The sequence below is a fragment of the Oncorhynchus mykiss genome, chromosome 16 (assembly GCF_013265735.2).
Source record: "Oncorhynchus mykiss isolate Arlee chromosome 16, USDA_OmykA_1.1, whole genome shotgun sequence".
NCBI lineage: Eukaryota > Metazoa > Chordata > Actinopteri > Salmoniformes > Salmonidae > Oncorhynchus > Oncorhynchus mykiss.
In genome coordinates this window covers 44,377,209-44,393,956 of record NC_048580.1, presented here as the reverse complement: position 1 = coordinate 44,393,956, position 16,748 = coordinate 44,377,209, and the positions used below count along the sequence as shown (strand labels likewise).

Genomic DNA, 16,748 nt, shown 5'->3' with positions numbered 1-16,748 from the left:
GTGTACGTGTGCGCGTTTCTAAGAAAAGTATTGTTTGTGCTCTCGTTGGGCATGAGTCACGCTGAGAGCTATCCTCCATATCCAATCAGGGAAGAGAAGCGCTCCTCTGTGACTGAGTGTGCTCAGTCCGCTGCTTTGATTACCATGGCTCTTGTTCTGTACTTTAGTTAGGAAATAATGAGCCATTCTGTTCTACTGTATTCATTCAAAACAAAAAGACAGGGAGGGAAGAAAAATAAATAAATGGTTGTCCCAGTGATTCCTTAGCATAAACAGATTATGTTCCTGTAGTCTCCCTCCCTCTCTCGCTCGCTCTCTCCCCTCCCCCCTCTCTCGCTCTCTCGCTCTCTGCTCCTATGGGAGGCTATGCTGGGTGAACTCTGAGTGCCTGTGTGTGTTTCTGAACAGGGTGAGGTCATGCCTGTCACCCCTCCCATGTGCCCCCTGTACCAGGCAGTGGCAACCCTGTAGAGCACAATGGGAAGGCTGTATGGGAAGGCTGTATGGGAAGGCTGTATGGGAAGGCTGTATGGGAAGGCGAGTTGTCCTTAGTCCGTCTTGTCAAACTTAATCGTTAGTACAGGTTACATTTGAAAACCACACTGACTGACAAGTTCAGGTCTGCCTGTCCAGATTTCAACCTGGTGTATATAAATCCCAGCTCATGAAACAAAACACGTTATTATCAAATGGCACCATCTTCTAAAAGTCTATTGTACAGTGTAACGCTATGAAACAACGATAACATACACACTATACACACACTTGGATTTTGTACTGTAGATATGTGGTAGTGGTGGAGTAGGGGCCTGAGGGCACACAGTGTGTTGTGAAATCTGTGAATGTATTGTAATGTTTTTTTAAATTGTATAAACTGCTTTAATTTTGCTGGACCCCAGGAAGAGTAGCTGCTGCCTTGGCTAATGGGGATCCTTAATAAATACAAAATGCAATATTTACCAAAGCCCATCTGTGCAATCTGGACTGAATAACAGCTAAATAAATAAAAAGGAACCATGCCACAACTCCTGTATAACCACAACATTACATAGAGAAACACTGCACCCAGAAATCACGGGCGGTATACTCACTCAACATAGTAGGTTCCATACTGTGGATCTTCAATCTTCTCCCAGCCATACGGAAGCTCTGCAGGCAAAAGACAGAAGAGGAAGATGCAAATCAGTGTGCTGCTACAGCTTCTGGAACAACGGAGACACAGTCTACACACACAATGAGGCACGCGGCTCTGAATGACAACTCACTGCATGGAACTAAGGATCCAGGGTTGAAACACACCAACTACAAACTACTGAGGGGGCTGCCTTATTTGTCACCGGGTGTTTGGTAGGGGGTAGGGGGAGAGAGCGCGAGAAAGCGAGATAGGGAGTAAGGAAATGTGGAGTTATGGCAATCCTGTAAAATAATGGCTTGTCTTCTCCCAGCGGTGTGTGAGTGGAATCTGGAGTGCGTGCTGTCCTGTGACGAACACATGCAGGGGGAAAGAGTGCTTCACGCAAGAGGGGACTGTGGAATTGCCTTTTTGGAGATACAGTGCTGATGAGCTCTCCGCAGGTCTCCCACAAGCCATTAGGGGACAGGGGGCAGGCTGGGTAATGTAGTGTGTCACCGCATCGCTGGGGCCTGCAGGGCCATGTTTAGCTGTTTACAGTACTGTCCGTCTTGTCTACATGTCACAAGCCTGCAGCGGCATACAGGATCCCCACTTATAGTTCTGTCTAATGGGCTGCATTGAGATTATGGACAGTAACGTGTGCGCGTGTGTTAATTTTTTACATTTTACCTTTATTTAATTAAGCAAGTCAGCTAAGAACAAATTCTTATTTTCAATGACGGCCTAGGAACGGTGGGTTAACTAGCTTGTTCAGGGGCAGGACGACAGATTTGTACCTTGTCAGCTCGGGGATTCGATCTTGCAACCTTTCGGTTACGAGTCCAACGCTCCAACCACTAGGCTACCTGCCGTGTGTGTCGGGAGAGTGCCGAATAGCATTTTGAAAGGAAATATATTTTAAGTCCTCAAAAGGAGAGAAGAACAAGTGTGTGATTCTCACCTCCATCCTCACACTTCTCCGGGGGCTTGGCCTTCTTGGCCAGCCTGGGGTCCAGCCAGGTAGTGGTCTTGGTGTTGTGACTGTGGGGACAGAGAGGCACGACTTTACACGCTGAGCAAAAAACGTCTCAACTAGGTGAAGTATAGATATTAACCAAACCACTGGACCCTCGTCCTCCCTCACCATTCTGCCAAACCCCAAACAAACAAAGCCCCTTCAAAATCACAACCTGACAGTTGAAGTCAGAAGTTTACATACACCTTAGCCAAATACATTAACACAGTTTTTCACAATTCCTGACATTTAATCCAAGTAAAAATTCCCTGTTTTTAGGACAGTTAGGATCACCACTTTATTTTAAGAATATGAAATGCCAGAATAATAGTAGAGAGATTTATTTCAGCATTTATTTCTTTCATCACATTCCCAGTGGGTAAGAAGTTTACATACACTCAATTAAAATTTAGCAGCATTGCCTTTAAATTGTTTAACTTGGGTCAAACGTTTCAGGTAACCTTCCACAAGCTTCCCACAATAAGTTGGGTGAATTTTGGCCCATTCCTCCTGACAGAGCTGGTGTAACTGAGTCAGGTTTGTAGGCCTCCTTGCTCGCACATGCTTTTTCAGTTCTGCCCACAAATTTTATATAGGATTGAGGTCAAGGCTTTGTGATGGCCACTCCAATACCTTGACTTTGTTGTCCTTAAGCCATTTTGCCACAACTTTGGAAGTATGCTTGGGGTCATTGTCCATTTGCAAGACCCATTTGCAACCAAGCTTTAACTTCCTGACTGATGTCTTGAGATGTTGCTTCAATATATCCACACAATTTTCCATCCTCATGATGCCATCTATTTTGTGAAGTGCCATCCCCATGCTTCACGGTTGGGATGGTGTTCTTCGGCTTGCAAGCCTCCCCATTTTTCCTCCAAATATAACAATGGTCATTACGGCCAAACAGTTCTATTTTTGTTTCATCAGACCAGTGTGCTACTACACCGTAGTCTGGCTTTTTTATGGCGGTTTTGGAGCAGTGGCTTCTTCCTTGCTGAGCGGCCTTTCAGGTTAAGTCGATATAGTACTCGTTTTACTGTGGATATAGATACTTTTGTACCCGTTTCCTCCAGCATCTTCACAAGGTCCTTTGCTGTTGTTCTGGGATTGATTTGCACTTTTCGCACCAAAGTACGTTCATCTCTAGGAGACAGAATGTGTCTCCTTCCTGAGCGGTATGACAGCTGCGTGGTCCCATGGTGTTTAGACTTGCGTACTATTGTTGGTACAGATGAACGTGGTACCTTCAGGCATTTGGAAATTGTTCCCAAGGATGACTCAGACTTGTGGAGGTCTACAATTTGTTTTCTGAGGTCTTGGCTGATTTATTTTGATTCTCCCATGGTGTCAAGCAAAGAGGCACTGAGTTTGAAGGTAGGCCTTGAAATACATCCACAGGTACACTTCCAATTGACTCAAATTAAGTCAATTAGCCTATCAGAAGCTTCTAAAGCCATGCCATTTTCTAGAATTTTCCAAGCTGTTTAAAGGCACAGTCACCTTAGTGTATGTAAACTTCTGACACACTGGAATTGTGATACAGTGAATTATAAGTGAAATAATATTTAAACAGTTGTTGGAAAAATGACTTGTGTCATGCACAAAGTAGATGTCTTAACCAACTTGCCAAAACTATAGTTTGTTAACAAGACATCTGTGGAGTGGTTGAAAAATTAGTTTTAATGACTACAACATAAGTGTATGTAAACTTCCCACTTCAACTGTATGTCGTTATATTGGAATCAAGTGGCTCTTTAAGGGAGAAATGGAGGGAGAAATGGAGGGAGGGATGACAGAGAGGTAGCCAGCACAGAAAAGAGGGAGACAGGTCGTCTGAGGGAGAGGGAGGGATGGAGGGAGAGAAGTATTCAGAGCAGAGCAGAGGCAGACAGGCCCTCAGAGGGAGAAATTGCAGGAGGGAAGGAGGAAGAGAGAGGGGAAGAGACAGGGAGAGAGGGAGAGAGAGAGAGAGGTAGAGCAGAGAGCAGATGCAGACATCTTGCAGAAAGCAGAGAGGAGAGAGAGCAGGCCTTTGGGAGCGTTCCATTTGTCCAATTGTTTCTCCTGTTTCTCTTGCTCAGAGAGAATGAGCTATTGATTTTAGGCCGGCTACAGCACCTGGCTCTGACTTCTGTATGCTGTGTGAGCCACACAAACAGAACAGACTGGTAAACAACGAAGGGAGGGGGAGAGGGCCAACGCTTTCAGCCCAAGCCCAGCACCACGACATCAAACACAGGAAAACAATACACCTGTACTCTAGACATCAGATAGGTTAATATAATGAATCATTTCACAAATCCTATGCCATAATTACAATAATACTATTGTTCACTTTCAAATCGCTGTACTGTGAGCCGCAGAAAAACAAGTAGGACTCCGGATCGACAAGTGTAACACCGAAACTATTCTATGTACAAACAAATCACCATCCCTATTTCAAAACTACCTCTCTCTACTACTAGCATCACCAACACCACCCTGGCACTGTACTGGAGTCGAGAACCAGAAGACCAGTACTTACTCTATGAAGTAGACCATGCCCGTCTCTGTGTAGGCCATCTCCCAGGTCTTGGGCAGGGGCTCCTGGCTCTCGTCGTGTGGTAAGGTGTTCCAAGTCCTGAAGTCCATAGCCCCAGTACTGGACTGGTTATAGCTGGGTACCGTCTTCCTCCACTCCTGCCCAGCCTTGTCCTTGTGCTCTGCGTGGGTGGCCACGGAGGGAGAGAGGGACAGGGGGAGGGAAAATGGGAGAGAGAAGGGTGGTGAGCGTGTGGAGGCAGCATGGGGAACCCTGTGAGCTCCCTGCATTTCTCCTTGCTCCTGCTACTGCCGTGCTGCTGCCCTGGACAGACTGTGGGCTCTAGACTGTTACACACAGCAGGGAGAGAGAGGACAGGGAGGGGAGAGGGAGGGAGAGGGGAGGGAGAGAGAGAGGGGACAGGAGAGGGGAGAGAGAAAGAGAAGGTAGAGAGAGAGAAAGAGAGGGTAGAGAGAGAGAAAGAGGGTAGAGAGAAAAAGAGAGGGTAGAGAGAAAAAAAGAGAGGGTAGAGAGATACAAAGAGAGGGTAGAGAGATACAAAGAGAGGGTAGAGAGATACAAAGAGAGAGAGGCAGAGAAAAGGTGGGCGAGCGAGAGAGAAAGAGCGAGCGAGACGGAAGCGCAGCAAGTGTGCCACAGGATTTGCATGTCAGCAGTGATGTTCTGGAGTGCGAGCGGCTAGCGGGCAGCAATGGGTAGAGCTGACCTAAACTACGCTTCAGCCCTACCCAGCACAGAGCTCAGAGCCCAGACCTTATTAGCATCACACAGCCCAGCCCTGTGTGTGTGTGTGTGTGTGTGTGTGCTCTTATCTCCAGGTTTATATTTGCATGCCTCTGACCTAACTCGTTAATGTATTCAGTGCTCAGACCTGTTTTTCCTGATCTGAATGGAGGCAGAAAACGGCACGTAAAAAGATGAACGCAAGGAGCTACTACCAGTAGTGCAGTGCCCGACATATTTACATATAAAGAGAAGGAGTTCTTCATGCTGGAGGCATGGAGGCAATGGAGGGCTCCTTTGTAACGTCAACAATAGAATGCACATAATATCTATCCCCCTCCTGCAGAAACGTGAGGAAGAAGAAGCTTCCTGGTGTGTGTGCGTGCAGACCCTGAAGTGACGAGTGTGTCGTCTCGATGTATGAACGTCGTCAGTCATTGAACAGTCGGTTAGGACATCTACTTTGTGCATGCCAAGTAATTTGTCCAACAATTGTTTACAGACAGATTATTCCATTTATAATTCACTGTATCACAATTCCAGTGTGTCAGAAGTTTATATACAATAAGTTGACTGTGCCTTTAAACAGCTTGGAAAATTCCAGAAAATGTCATAGCTTTAGAAGCTTCTGATAGGCTAATTGACATAACTTGAGTCAATTGGAGGTGTACCTGTGGATGTATTTCGAGGCCTACCTTCAAACTCAGTGTCTCCTTGCTTGACATCATGGGAGAATCAAAAGAAATCAGTCAAGACCTCAGAATACAAATTGTAGACCTCCATAAGTCTGATTCATCCTTGGGAACAATTTCCAAACTCCTGAAGGTACCACGTTCATCTGTACAAACAATAGTACGCAAGTATAAACACAAGTATAAAACACCATGGGACCACGCAGCTGTCATACCACTCCTAGAGATGAACGTACTTTAGTGCGAAAAGTGCAAATCAATCCCAGAACAACAGCAAATGACCTTGTGAAGATGCTGGAGGAAACAGGTACAAAAGTATCTATATCCACAGTAAAACAAGTCCTATATCGACATCACCTGAAAGGCCGCTCAGCAAGGAAGAAGCCACTGCTTCAAAAGTGCCATAAAAAAGTCAGACTACAGTTTGCAACTGCACAATGGGGACAAAGATCGTACTTTTGGGAGAAATGTCCTCTGGTCTGATGAAACAAAAATATAACTGTTTGGCCATAATGACCATCGTTATGTTTGGAGGAAAAAGGGGGAGGCTTGCAAGCTGAAGAACGCCATCCCAACCGTGAAGCACGGGGGTGGCAGCATCATGTTGTGTGGATATATTGAAGCAACATCTCAAGACATCAGTCAGGAAGTTAAAGCTTGGTCGCAAATGGGTCTTCTAAATGGACAATTACCCCAAGCATACTTCCAAAGTTGTGGCAAAATGGCTTAAGGACAACACAGTCAAGGTATTGGAGTGGCCATCACAAAGCCCTGACCTCAATCCTATATAGAATTTGTGGGCAGAACTGAAAAAGCGTGTGCGAGCAAGGAGGCCTATAAACCAGACTCCGTTACACCAGCTCTGTCAGGAGGAATGGGCCAAAATTCACCCAACTTATTGTGGGAAGCTTGAGGAAGGCTACCCGAAACGTTTGACCCAAGTTAAACACTTTAAAGGCAATGCTACCAAATACTAATTGAGTGTATGTAAACTTCTGACCCACTGGGAATGTGATGAAAGAAATAAAAGCTGAAATAAATCACTCTCTACTATTATTCTGACATTTCACATTCTTAAAATAAAGTGGTGATCCTAACTGACCAAAGACAGGGAATTTGTACTAGGATTAAATGTCAGGAATCGTGAAAAACTGAGTTGAAATGTATTTGGCTAAGGTGTATGTAAACCACCGACTTGTACATTCTTCTCCCTGCTACTTCGATGGGAAAACAAAGCCATTGTGAAAAGGCATCCATTCAATCAAGAGGCTGAAGCACCAGGGATAGATCGGTGACGTGGGTATGATGCACTACATAGGTAAAGGTAGAGCTGTGTCTCTTTCATGAAGAAAATACCCCACAGTGGAAAGACACTGAAGTGTTCTCTTCATCCCACGCATTGACCCATTGTTGTGTGTGCCCAAGGCCAGAGAGATGGTGTGCATTGGAACAGCTCAGTCCTGCACGCCACACTCATGTGGCTTTCTTTCTGCGGAGTCCCTGGCCTGTCTAACTGTTCTTAGACCTATGCTTCAGTCGCTTTTCCCTTGGCACTTGAACGCCAAGGTCGTGGGTTCGATTCCTTCTGGGGCCACCCATACCAAAAACGTATGCATGCCAGATTAAATCGCTTTGGAAAAAAGGGTCAGCTTAAATGGTATACATTTAATTATTTATTTTCATGCATTCAGAAACAGTCTCAGAGTAGAAGCGCTGATATAGGATCAGTTTGTGATTGTAATGAATAAGATTATATGGACAGCGGGAACCTGATCCTAGATCAGCAACACCTACACCGAGACACTTTATGAATAAGGGCCCATGCCTCAGCGACTTAACTCTACTCAGAACTGTGTTTAGCCTTCCTGCCCTCAGGGCCTGCCCAAGGCCCCTCTAATATGCCTGATCACAACTGAGACATTTTAAATCAGGCAGAGAGAGGACGGCCTTGGTGCCCAGCTGCAGGCAAGACCCTAAGGGGCCCATGGCACCAAACAGACTGACCGTCTAACGAACGGGAGGGCTACATTGTCCTCTCTCTCTCGGTCATTGGCACCATTCAGACTTGGGGTGGGGGAGTGCCCTTCAGACGGGGCCAGGGTGAGCCAGAAAGAGGACACGGGGCTATGGTCAGAAGCTAGGCAGGGTCTTCCAAACCAAACAGGGGACAGCTGTGCTGTGGGAGCAGAGAGGAACAAGCCAGCTGGAAGTTCTCCAAGCCCAGAGGAGAGACACTACCGGGGGAGCCTGGAGGGCAAATGGGAACACAGGCAGATGCTGCTCCAGGGATAGAGAAAAGGGAGAGATGGAACTGTTCCTATTGTGTTCACTCACTACTCATCCATTATACCTTCCATTTGTTTCATCGGTTGAGAGTGGTGCATTTCTCTGGAATGGTTTGTGATGGCTGAACTTGAAAAACTAAAATGTGACTAGTTTGTAGGGCTGGGAATTGCCAGGAACATCACGTTATGAAAATTATCACAGTACATAGGTGCCGATATAATATGTATTGTGATTCTCACGATTCTATATGTATTGCAATTCTGAATCAGTACTGCAGTTCTTTTGCTGCTAAAAACACATTAATATTATTATTAGTACTCTTTTTATTTTAATTGTATTTTTTAGATACAAAAACAACATTGCGATATCTAACTGCATCAATCCTCCCCCCCCTCCCCCATCACTACCAGTTAGATAAATGCTGTCTATTCTCAACCCTTTGTGAATAACAACCTTTGGCACTTTGTTTCTGAATTTGTTTACGGTACATGTAAGAAAATACGGTCTTTGAGGGAAAGACAACAAGAACAACATGTATCCCTTAACCAGTGATTTCTACATTATTGATCTAGCTAGATGGAGAAGCATACGACTACTTCACTTTGTAGCGTTCGGATTTAAAAGTGTCCTTCTGTAAAGAACAGATCATCCTGGGGTGTCCTCTTTGGGGGAAAGAGGTAATGAGTGTGAAGGGTGGAGGGAATGAGTGTGAAGGGTGGAGGGAAAGAGTGTGAAGGGTGGAGGGAATGAGTGTGAAGGGTGGAGGGAATGAGTGTGAAGGGTGGAGGGAAAGAGTGTGAAGGGTGGAGGGAATGAGTGTGAAGGGTGGAGGGAAAGAGTGTGAAGGGTGGAGGGAAAGAGTGTGAAGGGTGGAGGGAAAGAGTGTGACGGGTGGAGGGAAAGAGTGTGAAGGGTGGAGGGAAAGAGTGTGAAGGGTGGAGGGAATGAGTGTGAAGGGTGGAGGGAATGAGTGTGAAGGGTGGAGGGAATGAGTGTGAAGGGTGGAGGGAATGAGTGTGACGGGGAAAGAAGCCCTCTTTCTCTCATTTTGGGCGGCGCGGTCAGCTATTGTTGAGTCAGAACAAATCGATCTCCGACAAAGTGAAAGAGACTGAATGTACAAGCAAACATGGCTCCCTGTGGTGTTGCCATCGGTTGAATTGTTATTAGCCGTGTTTAATACAACATCAATGGTGTGGACGGTCAGCTTGAGGCAGTTGAGAGGATGGGAACATGTTGTCACAGGACAGCGTGGACATCTCACCTGTGAGCCCGTTGACCATTGGAGACCGCTCTCTCTCCTCCTCGTCCTCCTCCTCGGGGGCTGCGCTGTCCTTCCTGTCCATCTTGCTGACGGAGGTGGTGCGCTTCCTCTGGACCTCGGTGTCAAACTCCTCATCAAACAGCACCTGATCCACCAGGTCAGGGTGCACCGGGCTGGGCTCCGCTGGGGGCTTGGGCGTCCCGTAGTAGTTGCCTGGTAGAGAACACACACACAGCAGCGTCAACAGAAACCGTCTGTGGTAGCTTCCTGGTAGACGAGGTTAGATGATACTTCGCTGGAGGGAAAAAAAATGATTGTTTTGATTGTATTGATTTGACAACAACAAGACAATTCAACTAAAAATATGGCAGGTGCAGCTACACACACACAGTTTATACTCGGTATGTCAACACTCAAGAGGGGAATGGATTCCCCACGGAACATTATGCCGTGACTGACAGGAGCGTAGGCTCGCTCCCTCTCTTTCTGTCCCGTTCTCTCTGTCCCTATCTCTCGTCATATTTACTGCAGTGCTGGGCTGGAGTGGGCTCCCCAGAGCCCCGTGGGAGTAGCCTTTATCCAGGACAGACCCCAGCGAGGAGCTTCTTGGCGCTATTAGCTGTGTTTTATTGTCCTGTGTCGTGTGCTCTGGCGCCCGGGGCCAAAACAGCATGAATCCCCTCTGTGAGGAGAGGAAAACTCTACTGTGGGGAAATTGACCCAATTTCTTCACTTCTTCCAACTCTCTACTTCCAGCTAACCAGACAGAATAATATAACGAAAGAGAGGAATGAGGGGGGGGGGGGGGGGAAACAGCAAGTCAGGAAGCTATATAAATATTGATTCATTTTGCTGTTCCCTCAGCTCCCTGGGAAGCCAGTCCTCCAGTGCCGTTGACAGTAGAGTAGACGGCAACACTAAATCCTGTAGTTTAAAAGCACTGGAGTTTCCCAGGCTATCTGGGAGTGTTGGATTACAGCTGAACGTACCATAGAGAGTTATCACGTGTGGAGAAACATCTCAAAGCTCCAGCGGTCGATCAGCTGAGCCGACAAGACATTTTAGTCAGCTTGCAGCACTGAGGGTTCGGCTCATCTCATGGGAATTTAACATAGCCAAATATCTAAGAGTAGGAGCACGCTCAGTGTTTAATGACTATACTGTAGTATTTTGTTGCGAAACATCCCTAGACCAGACCTCCACAGCCAAATTAAAGAGGTAGTTATGCTAAATCATGATCATTATTAAGTTATTAACAGACATGGCTAACATTCATTGGGAACACGGCACCATTAGCATGGGGTTGGATGTCAAAACCAAAACATCCACATTGTTTTTAGACAGAGACCCTTGGCTCGCTCTTTAATTTATTCATAATTGGAAAGCCTCATTTGAATTAATTACACCCTGTATTAGCTTATTTAAAGAATGGGAGAGAAAGACTAGAGGGGGTTTGTGAATTAAAACTCATTAAGCTACCCTCTCAACTCCACACAACCCTATGTTCTTTTGCTGTACATAATGCAGTAAGTTTAATATCTCAATCAAGTCATTTGTGTAGAGTAAATGGCACAGCCGCTGTCGAGTAATACAATACACAACTTGACTATTTGCCGGTCTCAATCGGTCTGTCCGTGACAGGGAGTAGAGGCTCTGAGAAGGGAGGCAGGAGTCGTCTTACCGTCTGTGTGACTCACACCTTCTCTCCCTGTATCTCTCTTCTCTGCACTGTTCCGTGACCCTGGAGATGCATCCAACAGCCCCTAGTCTGAGCCCCTGCTGGCTACAGGTTTATTAGCTATCGGATGACACACCAAACCCAGCGGCACGACGCTGAGAAACAAAGGGATCAACACACCTTTTCCTTAAACAGACACCCAACCGATCCATCCTGATCCATTCTCCCTCTCTCCCCCATCTCCCCCATCTCCCACTGCCGACATGCAGCCAATCAATTTGCATTTGTCAAAAGACAGCTTCATTATGCCTCAGCACGGTGAGCACGATGAAGATGAAAGATAGGAGGCTTTCTTTAATCCAGACCTGTCACCACACAGCCCAGTCATCTCCCTCTCTCTCCTCCTACTTCCCATGCGCGCTCGCCCACTCGCTCTCTCCATCTCCCTCCCCACCACTCTCTCTCCCCATCTCCCTCTGCCTCCCTCTCCCCCTGCCTCCCTCTCCCCCTGCCTCCCTCCATCTCTCAGGCCCAGTGGTGCGTGATTAATAGCTCATAAACACCGCTCTCCTAGTCTCTGATTAATGTGCATTAGTGAACACAGATAGGAAGAGAGGAAGGGGGAACAGGAAGAGAGGATGGGGGGACAGAGGGAGGGGATAGGATGAGGGGATAGGAAGCGAGGAAGGGGGAATAGGGAGCGAGGAAGGAGGAATAGGGAGCGAGGAAGGGGGAATAGAGATTTGTAACAGTATCACCATTCATCTGAAGGGAATACGTGGGATGTGCCAGGAGACGGGTGTGTGTGCGTGGAGAAGAGAGACGTGTTAACTAAGGTAGGTACTAGGCAGAGGGTGCGAACGGCTAGAAACCAACAGTCTCTAGCTGTGTGAACATGAGATCGTAGCAAGACGGACCCGTGAGCATAATGACGGCAACAAACAAACAGGACAGGATACGGTCCTTTCAGGCTGTTCGACGACTATTTTACATTTCAGCCATTGAACAGGGTTCTACGTGTACAACCAACCTCATCAACACTACTCGACAGCCCCAGGCCGACAGAGACATGTTAATTCTAGTTCAGTCAGGCCAGCTTTCCCATACACTATGCAGCTGGTAAAGCGCTACTCTGTACAACTGGTGGGGGACATGACCTTTCAACCTTCCCTTTCGTTCCTTATCCATGACCAGGCTGTGTGGGTCCAGTCCCAGGCGGATCCAGGGCTGAAATATGCAGCAGGGCCTGGGCCATGGTACTCAGCGGTACTGTATTGTAGTGTGGAGAAGTCATGCCACCTGGATAGAGTAGGCAGCAGCTGCCAGGTTCTCAACCCGTGAGAACCTCTGTAGGACGGGAGTACAGAGTACAGGCGGCAGCCTCCAAAACAGGGATAGGAAGCGCCAGTTAGGTCGGAGCTCTCACGCCTGTCCTCTCAGTTTCACTGTTCCTCCCCCGTGGCCTCGTGCGCTAAAAAGCGCTCCCGTTCTCCATCTGTCTCTGTGGTGAAAGCATAGCGGTAGCACACCAGGAGACCGCGATTATGCGCGCACCGCTTCCGGCTTTGCGATGGGAAGCGTTGAGTGTGTTAGGGATGCAGGAACTGGGGTTGCAGGAACTGGGGATGCGGGAACTGGGGATGCGGGAACTGGGGATGCGGGAACTGGGGATGCGGGAACTGGGGAAACCCCCCCCGGGTGGAGGTTTGGAACGCTGCCTCGAGAGTCTTATCCCTTCTCTCTCTGCTCTACCACTCGCCCCCCCTCTATTTATCCCTCCCCTCTCTTTCTTTCTCTATCACTGTTGCTTACCCTGCCACTCTCTCTAACCTCTCCCCCTCTCTCTGCCTCTTAACTAGCCAGCCAAGGCAGTGCACACAGACACTCTTTAATCATGGAGGATGAGCCGTCTCTCTTTCTCCTGGTTAGTTCCCACTGTGCAGCCTTGCCTAGCAGCATTCCCAGCCTTCACAGACTCGACAGCAGAGTGCCTGAGGCCACCAGGCAGAGCCCATCTTGTGCTCCAGAGTTTACACAGGCTCCCTTCCGCTGCTAGCACAGTGCAGGCAAAGCTGACTGTCTCCACAGCCACCCTTGTCACCTCCACATTCCTCTGCTGTGAGGGCGAGACCGTGTGAATGGACACCTCTGCTAGACTACAGCTGCACCCTGTACTCTAGTAGAGACGTCTAGTAGAGACACTACAGCTGCACCCTGTACTCTAGTAGAGACGTCTAGTAGAGACATTACAGCTGCACCCTGTACTCTAGTAGAGACGTCTAGTAGAGACACTCTACAGCTGCACCCTGTACTCTAGTAGAGACGTCTAGTAGAGACACTACAGCTGCACCCTGTACTCTAGTAGAGACGTCTAGTAGAGACTCTACAGCTGCACCCTGTACTCCAGTAGAGACGTCTAGTAGAGACACTCTACAGCTGCACCCTGTACTCCAGTAGAGACGTCTAGTAGAGACACTCTACAGCTGGACCCTGTACTCTAGTAGAGACGTCTAGTAGACACTACAGCTGCACCCTGTACTCTAGTAGAGATGTCTAGTAGAGACACTCTACAGCTGCACCCTGTACTCTAGTAGAGACGTCTAGTAGAGACACTCTACAGCTGCACCCTGTACTCTAGTAGAGACGTCTAGTAGAGACACTCTACAGCTGCACCCTGTACTCTAGTAGAGACGTCTAGTAGAGACACTCTACAGCTGCACCCTGTACTCTAGTAGAGACGTCTAGTAGAGACACTCTACAGCTGCACCCTGTACTCTAGTAGAGACGTCTAGTAGAGACACTCTACAGCTGCACCCTGTACTCTAGTAGAGACGTCTAGTAGAGACACTACAGCTGCACCCTGTACTCTAGTAGAGACGTCTAGTAGAGACACTACAGCTGCACCCTGTACTCTAGTAGAGACGTCTAGTAGAGACACTACAGCTGCACCCTGTACTTTAGTAGAGACGTCTAGTAGACACTACAGCTGCACCCTGTACTCTAGTAGAGACGTCTAGTAGACACTACAGCTGCACCCTGTACTCTAGTAGAGATGTCTAGTAGAGACACTACAGCTGCACCCTGTACTCTAGTAGAGACGTCTAGTAGACACTACAGCTGCACCCTGTACTCTAGTATAGTGTCTAGTAGACACTACAGCTGCACCCTGTACTCTAGTAGAGACGTCTAGTAGAGACACTACAGCTGCACCCTGTACTCTAGTAGAGACGTCTAGTAGAGACACTACAGCTGCACCCTGTACTTTAGTAGAGACGTCTAGTAGACACTACAGCTGCACCCTGTACTCTAGTAGAGACGTCTAGTAGAGACACTACAGCTGCACCCTGTACTTTAGTAGAGACGTCTAGTAGACACTACAGCTGCACCCTGTACTCTAGTAGAGACGTCTAGTAGACACTACAGCTGCACCCTGTACTCTAGTAGAGATGTCTAGTAGAGACACTACAGCTGCACCCTGTACTCTAGTAGAGACGTCTAGTAGACACTACAGCTGCACCCTGTACTGTACTCTGCCTCTGATCAGTTCTTCCCCAAGTTCCCGCTTTAGCGAATGCACTGCCACCATCTAGAACAGAACATCTGTATTCTGTAGTCTGTACTCTTTAGGACAATGCGTTTGTCTTTTTAGAGCCACAATGAAACAACCGAAAGTCCACCAACTTGATTGTGTATTCCGCAACTCTGACATTCCTTAGCATTGGAGCGTTTCCTAATCCTCCTCCCTAGGACTCACCCCTGCCTGTGTGTGTCTCGCCACTGCAGCACCTTGACCCTTTCCTTCCCTCCTGGCCCATTGCCCTGGCTGGTCTTCTCTTCAGTAACTCTGCTTTACGGGAGCGCTTGAAATACCTATCAGAGCTGCCGTGTGATCTGCTGTTCTGTGCTCTCTACAATGAAACATCATCACTGGTAACAGCACCGCAATCCCTGGCACGACTCCTCGTTCAGAACCCCACCGAGCCAGACCCACAGCGTCAACAAACAAACTCGGACTTTCTTATCTCAGCATTTGTCGATCTTGGTTGTATTGCATCGTTGCTTTCTTTCTCTCCAATTATCTCTGTCTTTCTATAATCCATCGTTCATGTTGCCCTGGCTGGCATTCATATTGAGCGCTAGAGAGAGGAGGAAGCGAAGTTAAGAATCGCGGCGTGTAGACACCTCCCAGATCTGGAGTCGAGGCACAACTCTCAAGGGCAAAGAGTACTACTCACGGCCTATCAGCCTCTCTGTGCCTCCCGACAAATAATACAGGGCTAACCTTTGTTGGCACTTTCCTCCCTGAGTTTGAGTCAGCTACCCTGCAGTTGAGCACCACCTGAACGAGAGGCAAAGAGAGAACCCGGTGTTGCCAGAGCAACAGGGAGAGCCCAGGCGGTAGGGAGAGAGGGTAGAGAGGCTAGGGTATTTCAAAAGAGGAGCAGAGCATAGTCCACCGGTGAACAGAACCAGGGGATTAAATAAAGAGAACATGAATGAGCAACAGGCTTGGAAGACAACAGGCAGCGGTGCTGGAGGAGGTGAAGGCTGCCTGAAGACTGGGCCAGATGAGAGCACTGCTGGGCGGAGTAATGGCCCATCATATATATATATATTATGATCTTCATCAGATGACACTCGTAGGACATCATGATACACAATACATGTATGTTTTGTTTGATAATGTGCATATTTATATCCAAAAATCTCATTTTACATTGGCGCGTTACGTGCAGTAATGTTTTGATTCCAAAACATCCGGTGATTTTGCAGAAATACTCATAATAAACAGTGACTAGTGTTATTCACAGAATCAAAGATAGACTTCTCCTTAATGCAACCGCTGTGTCAGATTTCAAAAAAACTTTACAGAAAAAGCATAATCTGAGAATGGGGCTCAGAACCCAAAACAGTCAGAGGAATACCCGCCATTTTGGAATCAACAAAGTTAGAAACAACACCATAAATATTCACTTACCTTTGATGATCTTCCTCATAAGGCACTCCCAGGAATCCCAGTTTGACAATAAATGACTGATTTGTTCCATAAAGTTCCATCATTTATGTCCAAATAGCCCCTTGTTGTTAGCGTGTTCAGCCCAGTAATCCGACTTCATGAGGCGCAGGCACTTCATCCAGACAAAAATCTTGAAAAGTTCCGTTACAGTCCTTTAGAAACATGTCAAACAATGTATGGAATCAATCGTTAGGATGTTTTTAACATAAAACATCGATAATGTTCCAACTGGAGAATTCCTTTGTCTTCAGAAAAAGCACTGGAACGCGAGGTAACTCTGTTGGGAGCGCGCGTCATGAGACCAAGGCTCTGTGCCAGACCACTGACTCAAAGAGGTCTCATGAGCCCCTCCTTTATAGTTTATAGTAGAATCCTCATTCACGTTTCAAAAGACGGTTGACATCTAGTGGAAGCCGT

The 16,748-nt window shown here is 47.3% G+C and overlaps 1 protein-coding gene across 4 annotated transcripts in view; it reads right to left on the bottom strand.

Moving 5' to 3' along the window:
- The window catches only part of LOC110492084 (membrane-associated guanylate kinase, WW and PDZ domain-containing protein 3), a 195,119-nt gene that overhangs the window by 23,860 nt on the left and 154,511 nt on the right, over nucleotides 1–16,748 (bottom strand). For 3 of the 4 annotated variants that reach the window (XM_036947018.1, XM_036947015.1, XM_036947016.1), the window contains exons 4-7: nucleotides 9,637–9,849; nucleotides 4,654–4,831; nucleotides 2,076–2,155; nucleotides 1,092–1,149 (exon numbers count right to left, since the gene is read on the bottom strand). In XM_036947018.1, coding sequence (XP_036802913.1) covers nucleotides 1,092–1,149; nucleotides 2,076–2,155; nucleotides 4,654–4,831; nucleotides 9,637–9,849 — 529 coding nt within the window. Of the gene's footprint in view, nucleotides 1–1,091; nucleotides 1,150–2,075; nucleotides 2,156–4,653; nucleotides 4,832–9,636; nucleotides 9,850–11,494; nucleotides 11,670–16,748 lie in introns of those variants that run through there. The other variant, XM_036947017.1, reaches the window with a different exon arrangement.